The 9841-nt window shown below is 39.4% G+C and overlaps 2 protein-coding genes across 2 annotated transcripts; one reads left to right on the top strand and one right to left on the bottom strand.

Moving 5' to 3' along the window:
* Positions 1-1140: 1140 nt before the first annotated feature.
* Positions 1141-5634, top strand: LOC134651571 (uncharacterized). The gene is made up of 8 exons (XM_063506676.1): positions 1141-1761; positions 2225-2382; positions 2570-2678; positions 2862-2947; positions 3641-3781; positions 4281-4380; positions 4812-4964; positions 5517-5634. The coding sequence occupies exons 1-8, from the start codon at positions 1302-1304 to the stop codon at positions 5615-5617; spliced, it is 1308 nt and encodes a 435-aa protein (XP_063362746.1). The 5' UTR covers positions 1141-1301; the 3' UTR covers positions 5618-5634.
* Positions 5635-7192: 1558 nt separating this feature from the next.
* Positions 7193-9005, bottom strand: LOC134651570 (3-ketodihydrosphingosine reductase). The gene is made up of 3 exons (XM_063506675.1): positions 8435-9005; positions 7902-8143; positions 7193-7423 (listed from the first exon to the last, which is right to left on the bottom strand). The coding sequence occupies exons 1-3, from the start codon at positions 8976-8978 to the stop codon at positions 7217-7219; spliced, it is 993 nt and encodes a 330-aa protein (XP_063362745.1). The 5' UTR covers positions 8979-9005; the 3' UTR covers positions 7193-7216.
* Between the last annotated feature and the right edge of the window lie 836 nt (positions 9006-9841).

Here is a 9841-nt window from a genome sequence, read left to right as displayed (position 1 = left end):
CACTTTACGTACGCGGGAGCTAACCTTCTCTTAAGGTAAATGTCTGTGCGAGTATGTGACCTAAACCCGTCACCACATTAGACAACATGTACCTACCTATGCCAAGTAAAATGACACGCAGCTGTTGTGTACCTGGTCATGTACCTATTCTGATTGCTGAGTTGCAGTACATTCTATTTGAGCAGCTATAAGCACTTAGGCTATCGTTCTCTAGACCACGGTTGCCACAATATGACAACTACTTTATTGATTTACCAGGCGACACGAACACAAGGTACGGTATCATAGAGAACAGAGGCTCAGATGGATAAAAAATAAAACGTTTATTCAGTCTTGCTTACAACTAATTAATTACATAATATCTGGGTGACCGAGCTTCGCTCGGAAAACATATAATAACTCGGAAATGCGCGTTTTCCCAGAGATAAGACCTAGCTAGATCGATTTTTCGCCCCCGAAAACCCCTATATACCAAATTACATCGAAATCGTTAGAGCCGTTTCCGAGATCCCCGAAATATATATCTATATATATATATATATATATATATAAATAAATATACAAGAATTGCTCGTTTAAAGGTATAAGATAAGATATTCTTCTGCCAAACCACAGAGTGGTTTGTTGGCAGACGAGGCTCCTTTATGCATGTACCTAAACTAGGTAGTTGATATGTAACTTAAACTTAGGTATACTTAACCCTTTACCGCATGCGCAGCCCTATGTGGCAGTTATAATTTTTAACTCTATTGATACTATTGATAGCTATTAAAGTTCATTTTTAAACAAATACTTTTATATTTATGATGGCTTAGCTTAGTCAAAATGACTGGTATGACAATATACTATTTGCGGTCAACGGACATGTGGAACGAGTTAACGAACCAAAGCATTTTCTAAACATTTAATTACGCACATTACATCCGCCACGGCTACCCCGCGGAATCCGTCAAGTGCATCGCAAAGTGCAGTTGGCCTTGCACTCTGCCATACGTGTACCTTCTTTCATAAAAAGGAAGTACGGATGGTAATATGAACGAATAAAGGAGGCTGTGGTATTTTTAACATCGGATGAACGGTTTACATACCTATATTAAAAGGCGACTATATCGAGCATGTTCTTACCTAAGGACATAGGAATGGGTCGACACATCAATCGACTGGTTATTATTTCCATAATAACAACCATAAATGGAGAAAGATGGTATTCAGCGACGATATTCGAAAACCGCTCAAACCCAGGCCCTGAAACAGGAAATACATTTAGAAGTAACTACATTCAAGATGCTGAACACCGATATATGCCGACATCGATTTATAACGGGACGATAAATGAATGGCGAGGTATTACGAAAATCGCAAACGCTACTGATGGAACTTTGCTTGACGACGCTTATCGAAAGGACGAAGTTTTGCCCCAAAATTACCGAGAATTGACGATTGACAAACCAAAAAATAAGCTGTTACGAACCTACCAATACAACAACACTATACACAACATAAACTTGTTTAGACACACTCAACAAAAAAGAAGAGTGAATAGGAAAAGATGTCCAGCATTGCGGCCAAGACAGAAAAAACAATTGAACAACGAGAAGACGAAGAAATTTCTAGAAGTGTTTGAAGTAGTGGAGTTTGATCACGTCGCTTGTACGTCGAGCAGTGGGTTAGAAGGAACGTGCCTGCATGAGTATGATTGTGTTAACGCTGGAGGATTGCCGATGGGCAGTTGTGCTGATGGCTATGGGGTATGTTGCGTGAGTAAGTATCAATCATCTGACTGGCTTACTGAGTTCGCAGGTTCGGGATACGCTTGAGGACCGCAGCACTGGCACCGACCGTGATTCTACTCGATTATAGGCACAAGCGAGTCGAAAGGCCAGGTGAACCAGTAAACACTGCTTTGCGATTTATTGTGCATTTATTATCCTGAATCTTAAATTGATAAGGATCCCGAAGTAACTGTTTTGCCTGAGCGGTATTAGTCTCGCGTTCGATTAGTTTAGGAACAGGTTCCTGGATCAGATCACCAAATCAAAGCCGCTGAAGATAGATCGCGTTCTAAGCATTAATCTGACATGAGTCATATGAGCAACAATAAAATTTTCGTCACCTGAAAAAGTCGCAAAATTCCTCAAGTCACCCTTCATATGTGTCGATTTTATTCGTTCCCCATACAGTATGGGCCATACTAGATATACCTACAAATGATCCCAATTTCCAGTTCAGTTCTCTTGCGACGACGCCACCGCCGCGCCTACAGGATGGTTTGTTAACCCAGGCTTTCCCGATCCGAGTTCTGAGAGACTAGCCTGTGCTGTAACAGTCAATAAAACTTCAGAGGACATTAAACAGATTCGGCTGGACTTCATGAATTTTGAGGTAAATCCATTACACATACTCTTAATATAACTCCCATGTTTTATTGCCTTTGCGTACCGCTCGGAAGGATATAATAGTTTTTTTCTCGACCCTAGTTTAACTACCCATACCAACAGAATACGAGACTAGTATTTATGCCGAAGAAAAGTGGTCCTAGTGAGTGTATTTTATTTTATGAAAATTTCAGCTGTTACCGCCCATAGCAGGATCGTGTGAGCAGGATCAATTCGTAGTATCAGGACAGAATGTGAACAGCATGATGCCCATTCTGTGCGGCGTCAACACCGGCCTTCACGGTAAGTATGTTCTACAGTAAAAGGTTCAAATATTCCTAGGTGTAGTCAAAAGAGCTATAATTATGTAGGTTATACCCACCAACGCATAAGTGCAACATCAAACTTCAACAAAAAAATTGCCCAACATTTTTCATAATAGGTACCTATTAATGTTTTCCTCAGAGCATATAGTGATGTTTTCAGTTTACGTCGAAGTTGGTGCCGTGAATGGGCCAATCACCGTGTCCATCCAAACGGCTTCGGCGGAAAGCCGATTGTTTGCCATTAAGGTACGAAAAAGTTGTTGGGGAGGTTTTTACTTTTTTTATCCATTGTTTCAACAGGAATAGTAGTTTGTGTTACAAGGGATCAAAATGATATATTTCAGTCAAGGGCGTACATTGAATCCTGAGCGTAATGAGGGATTCAAGTGTTAACGCCCAAGACGAAATAATTTTGATACCGTGTGACACATACTGCTTTTCACATCAACTATGAGGAAAATAAAAAAATCTTAGTATTGACACAATCTGATGCTTAAACTTAAACAGATTATTTAAGCTAAAAAAATAATGTGCAAAAAAATGTAAATATAGTGTGCTAGAACAAAAAAGTGTTACTTTGATCCCTCCTAGCAGGGAGGAAAAGTGCCACTTTGATCCCTCCTAGCAGGGAAGAAAAAGCTCTTTTCCGAATAGGTGGTGTGAAAAACAAATTGTGTGTAGAGGCGTTCATTTAACTTAATTACCACCACTTGCTTATCTTACAGCTCTTGATAAAAATAATCATGTGCTATAAATATGATCATGGCCACTTATGATTTCGTATACAAGTTTTATGTAACTTGTACGTCTTTCCAAGGGCCACAGTTCCTACCATTGTTGACACAGTTAACTGACAATTTAGGTTCCTTATTGCAACGGTATAAGGCCTACCATTGTTCAGATAGTTGTATATGTTACTTGTTACATTATTTGTCACAGGTGTCGCAGCTATCCGCTAGCGACGACTTAGCAGCACCGGCTGGGTGTCTTCAGTACTTCAAAGGACCAATCGGATACTTGGAATCATTTAACTACCGTGACACATCTGACACATCAATAGCTAAAGCTCCATCTTATTTGGTATGGACTACTTTTTACCATAGCATGGTCTCTTAGACTTAGACATCTATAAAAAAAAAGTATTAGGTACCTACCTAGGTTTAAAAGTGCTCTCGACGGATGGTTGGGTCAATATTCCGAAGATAATCCCATGATAACTTGATAAGCGACCGCCGGGCACAGATGGGAATAGGCGCTGCCTATAAAATTATAAAACATTCCCATTTGTCCCCGTTTCATGTATGGCGGCGATCACGTGGTGGGAAGGGGACAAATGGGAATACTTACACCCTTTCGAGTTGTTACTGGGCATGGGCACTTACGTTTTGGAAGGCCACTGAACCTCGTTAGTCAAACAGTACAATTTCAAAAAAATGTGCTTACCTCGGGAATAAAGAGTATAGAGTGGTGCAGCTGATGGTCGACCTCATAACTACTTCAATTATATCTCATTGGTGAAGCTAAACTGTATCATTAATAATAGTCAAATAATACTCGTAAGTATTGTGTTTAATTGCAGAACAATCTTAATTATGCAATGTGCATAGAACGGGAGCCTGGGTCTTGCAGCATCACGTACACAAATGCGGGCATTATGCGGATCACCAATTACGATTCAGGTAATAGGCAACTGAAAAGTTTCTTATCAATTTTTTTTGCATAAATCGTAAATGTAGAATAAAGGCGTAAATGTTTATTTTATTATACCTACGTCAATAGCATCATCGCACCCCCAGAATACATGCAATATACTGTGATTGGACCAGCTAATTATGTACTTTGTAGAGAATCCATGTATGCATAGTACAAAATGGCATTGTCGATGTCGTATCGAGTTTTACTGACACAGAACACAGTTATGCTGGGTGGTGTTGCGATCATGAACATATGCTGCAAGAGACCATAAAGCCTTTATCTACATTATATTCTGTCTATTGTCTATCACATACGTTCATAGGTACTTATGTTCGCTTATGCAATCCATTCATAGTATTCATACGATCTTGGGTGAATATACTTGTACCTACCTACTCGTACATATTGTTTACAGACGGCTTACCAGTTATTCCTCCGGGTCAAGCTGGAGTAGAGATTTTCAACTGCCCCAGCGACTGGCTGCTCATGTCAGCGGCGAGGCTCTGCGGAGACCGGCTGAACGACGGTTCAGTTCTGCAGGACTTTGCTCTTGATGCGCCGATTACAGGTACAGAACTATTATCAGGGGCCTATCCCACGAAACTTTAAGTGTACAATTCGACAATATTGTTAAATTGTAAACAAAAATACGTACCACAATGATTTTACATATGACACATGTAAGGTAAACGTACTAGTGCTCGACATGCTAATGCGCAATAGATGGCACCCTGCTGTCACCTCTATTGACAATGACTTTGAAGTTTCATCATAGATGACATGTACTGGGACCGCGTCGAGCACCAGTACGTTTACCTTATGCACCGGTCTCTCGCGACATTCCAAGATCGCTCGCGCGGTGCAAGCCTACCTGTTTACTTACTTCGAAAATCAAGCGTGCGGTTATCGAACTTTCCTGAGTGGCTCGAAGCGACGCATTTGCCAGATCTGGAGCTGGACGCGCCTTTCAGCAAACTTTCCTCCATTAAGTAGGACCCAAAAGATATACACTTTTTATTTAACTTAGTTGTTGAAAATGTCTCTGGCAAGTTGAATAAGCCCTCCTGTGGCTCTTGTACCTATATACAGTCAGTATGCTCTACATTTTATATTGTTTCAGATAATGGCGCAGGCCCCATAGTTGTGTGGTTCAGATCGGATGAAGGATACGTTGCTCGCGGTTTTAGACTACAATATCAACAGAACTCGTGTATTGGTTAGTCGTAACAAAGTGTAATTAATGTAAGCTAAAACACCTTTTGATACAAAACCTAAAGGTTTTTACAAAGTGTCTGTAGGTAATTGAAGGGGTCTCAGTTGGTGAAGCTGGCTACCCACACACCTGCCGCAGGACAGGGATGGACCCTCAATCCTGCCCCATTACTGATAACATTAAAAGCCATTGAAAAAGTCATTTAATTATTTACTCTCGCCACCACCAACCAATACCCAATATAACCAATGGCTGCTATGGCTGTAATGTACCACTGTACATGTGACTTGTATAGGCAAACAGGGGCCTCTTGTCTTGATGAATTAGATTTTGGCGTACCTGTACAGACTTGCGGCAGCGGAAGACCTCTTAACTACTCGGATCGTACTTATTGCATTGCTAGATTGCCACATGTGCTGCGCAATAGAGGCCATTTCTTTATCAGTTTGTTGGCGACTGCAGTATGTGCAGCATAGGAGGTGTACTGAATAATGTGATGCGAGGACGAATTTAATTCATTTGTTTATTCCTTCACACTGAAAAATTGGTTTATGTGTAGAGAAATCCCGGAATTGCTCTGGCCTTCGCGCATCTAAAATTAGCCCTGGGGCAGGCATGTAAATAGCTGGCTTAAACTAAGCAATATTAAAGAAAACTTATGAAAGTGAAAATAGTTTTATTAAGTAACTCTTCTTATATATATAATATTTTACTTTTATATTCATATTATAAAAAACCTAACTTAAGATGAAAAATAAATAAAGTGAAGAATTAAAATGTGTAAGTACTTATACGTTTATTATGAGACAGCTAAAATAAATATCTAGTAACATAATATGAATACTTGTGAATGCATACCAAAATAAATTTAGTCAGTTAGTAAACAGCTATTTCCCTCTAATGGCTACTTCCTAAAAGGACCACTTTCCCTTTATTCCCCTTCCCCTAGGGGTCACCAAATGGCGGACCTGCAATAAACTAAAGCAGAAACGGACCGCAATGGTCATTTTATTTTAAGAACCGGACCCCTGAAGAAACTAATTAGTGACCCCTAATCTTGGAGGATATAATCAAACGGAGACGCCATGTCTGTAATTTTCTGTACAAAACAGTCTGCCGATTTTTGCGGGGGAGGGGAACGTCAAATGTATGCGTAACGTAAAAATAGCCATGTCAGATAAACGTCAGTCCATACATTGTGTATGACCGTTGGCCGCCTATTTTCGACAGAGGGGAAAGCCTGTTAATGGCTACTCCGTTTAGTTGTATCCTCCAAGCCCCTAATACCTCAAACCCTTGCCAAAATTCGAAGTTTGATATGCATCACTACATTTTATCAAAAATAAATAAACAATATTTTGCCCTCTAAAAATGCAACAGATTAGGAATCTCAGGAGTACTGACTATTGAAAGCATTGAAACTCCACTACATAGTATAAGGGCCAATTTAGACGATGCGAGAACTCGCATGCGAGTTTCATTACATTGCTGGTTTTGATAGGTCGGTTGAATTGGACGTAACCAACAATCCGCAATGTAACTAAAATCGCATGTGAGTTCGCGCGCCGTCTAAATCAGCCCTGATAGTGTTAATGTTGAGACTTATCTTATTTACTCTTTGGAGTCTCCTTTTTCTCTTTCAAGCCATCCCAGACTATTTTGTGAAAGGACAACAACACACCAACCATGATGGTCCGTAGAATCCCCAAGCAGGATATTTGCACCAGTATCTGGCTCAAGCTGTCTATGGATCCGCAGAATAGAAGAGACATTAAGTTACCGCTGAACCCGAACACTGAATACTTTCTTCCAGTCTGAAACAAAAAAAAATTTAATATGTATGAAAACAGATTTTAAAGTAACAAATAAATTATGATTTTCATAAAGTAATTCTACCTTCTCTGTTTGGACTAGCACAAGCAATTCATATATTTCGACTTTTCCATGACATTACAAAATTAATAACTTTTGTGTCAATTGGTTTAATTTAGAAATCAAACATCATTCATGAAATTAGAAATAATATGTGACATTGTCTATGAAAAGGGACCTCATTGTTGCTTTCGCCATTATTAACAATATTAACTCACATTTATATACGGGTCTAACGCAAAATTTATTCACACATCTTTATTTACCAATGTTTCGACACAGGTTTCACTGGTCATGGTTGCGGCTAACAATGCTCCAATGTAAACACAATGCAGTAAGGCGTAAGCGCCATTGACAAATAATTTCATCTTAATAATCATCTTTGTTTCCTTAAGATATGTAAACTAAACAGGATCTTACCAAAGCATCATGGACCATTTTCTTGCCAACCATGTCCGCTGACTGCAACCCACCACTCCCAGATATAAGCAAAGTTTCCTTAGGCTTTGTCAAGTTTTCATTCTTCAGTCCAGGGGTGTCTGTGTCTGGCGGGAAGGCAAGTGTCAGGCGCACACCTGTGCCTAACAGCTCCATGAATAGAGTTTCAGCTAAGCCTCGAACTGCCCACTTTCCACCGCTGTAGGCACTGTAGCCATAAATGCCTGAAATTTAAATATACAAGAAAGTCAGCACACATTTATACATCATTTATTATAGTTTGTAACTAGTATGAACTTATTTTTCATTGTTGTTCTTTTTCATGAACAATAATAGTACATTACGATACAAGTGTGTACACATGTATCATACAAAGTTTTACAGTACCTACATGTTTAAAAATTTTTTGTGCGCTAAAGTAGTATGTAGTACCATATGTAAAGTAAAGAATACTGATTATCATTACAGTAACTTTTAATTTAACATGAATAAAGTAAGTAGCAATTGACACTTACCAAGCAATGCAGCCTCTGATGCTACAAATACGACGATCCCTTCGCGCCTCTGCTTCATTCCAGGTAAAACATACCTTGTAGGATATGCCGTACCAAAGTAATTCAAATCAATCATTTGTTTAACATCCTCAACCTTCATTTTATCGAATTCTCCACAAATGCACATTCCGGCAGAATTGATTAGCATAAAAATTGGACCCACAGAAGTTTCTAATTCAGACAAACATTTTGATATCGCGTTGTAATCTGATGTTACATCTAAGGCCGCAAATTGTATCTTTTGCTCTTTATCAGTACATTTTGCGACTATCTCAGTAACTGCAGAGGTCAGTTTGCTAACATCTCGACCAATAATTGTGACGTGGGCTCCCAACCTGGCTGCTTCTGCTGCTGCAGCTTTGCCAATGCCACTGGATCCTCCGGTCACAACTACATGTTTACCTTTCAAATCGGTGTAAACATTTTGCTTCTCTGATGAATAATATACGGCAAAGGCTAAACCAACTATAACAGCTAATATTAAGAGACCTATTATAATATACATGATCGAAATAATATTTGAATTGTTTAACTCAATGTATGTAAAATGAAATAATACTCAATTATGTTACTTTTGGGTTAGTTAGGCGGCTTATTATTGTCAAATTTGACATTGACAGTTAAGGCTTCGTCACACAGGCGCGTTAGCCGGACGCGACGTGAGCAGGGCGCGCCGCTTTTAACATACAAAACGCTCACGCCCTACCTGGTAAACGCGCCTGTGTGCCGAAGCCTTTACACAATCGCTTTTTTTTTGTGGTTTGTTGGTGCGGACCAAGGACCAAGTATAGACTCAATGCCAAAGTTACCCACAGCCAATATGTTTGAAAAAAAAAGAAATCACTTCACTTCACAAGCTTTTGCCCGAGCTTTAGGCATTTTTTTTAAAGTTTTATGACTCACCAGTCATATTCCATAATTAGACCAGACAAGAGCAGCTACACAACGGGCCAGCGTGGGCCATTCTGGGGGACGCATTTATGCGTTAGAGGGAGCAAGTGATACTGCTATCTCATTCTACCGCATGGCTCTGCGTCCTTTGGACTGGCCGGCGATGTCCCATTGTGTACAGGGGCCTTAACGAAGGGATGTAGTCTATGGTCTATCCTTCTTAAAAAGACGTGAAATGTCAAACTTTACTTTAGTCTTTCGTCATTCATTGCTTGATTGCTTAAGTTTTATTGTATTGAAATCTAATACATTTTGTCCTTTTAACATTGCTGTTATGTGATTATACGTTTAAAAACAGCACAACTGAACATAAATCAAATAAATTTGATGAGTCAGTTATTTTATTGACTACATTGTAAACAGTGCAAGCAGTGCTATCTAGAGTTAGTGCGAAGTTTTTGTTTCATTTTAGAAAAA

This window comes from Cydia amplana, chromosome 10 (genome assembly GCF_948474715.1).
Source record: "Cydia amplana chromosome 10, ilCydAmpl1.1, whole genome shotgun sequence".
Taxonomy (NCBI): domain Eukaryota; kingdom Metazoa; phylum Arthropoda; class Insecta; order Lepidoptera; family Tortricidae; genus Cydia; species Cydia amplana.
The sequence above is the reverse complement of the archived record's forward strand: the minus strand, read 5'-3'. Positions and strand labels throughout refer to the sequence as shown.

Excerpts from the sequence above, each read along its gene's own strand:
- LOC134651570 (XM_063506675.1), bottom strand. The coding sequence starts at position 8,978 with ATGTATATTATAATAGGTCTCTTAATATTAGCTGTTATAGTTGGTTTA. Across the intron at positions 8,144-8,434 it reads ATCAGAGGCTGCATTGCTTG|GCATTTATGGCTACAGTGCC; the intron begins GTAAGTGTCAAT and ends TTTAAATTTCAG. Across the intron at positions 7,424-7,901 it reads AAATGGTCCATGATGCTTTG|ACTGGAAGAAAGTATTCAGT; the intron begins GTAAGATCCTGT and ends TTTTTGTTTCAG.
- LOC134651571 (XM_063506676.1), top strand. The coding sequence starts at position 1,302 with ATGCCGACATCGATTTATAACGGGACGATAAATGAATGGCGAGGTATT. Across the intron at positions 2,383-2,569 it reads TGGACTTCATGAATTTTGAG|CTGTTACCGCCCATAGCAGG; the intron begins GTAAATCCATTA and ends TGAAAATTTCAG. Across the intron at positions 4,965-5,516 it reads TCTTGATGCGCCGATTACAG|ATAATGGCGCAGGCCCCATA; the intron begins GTACAGAACTAT and ends ATATTGTTTCAG.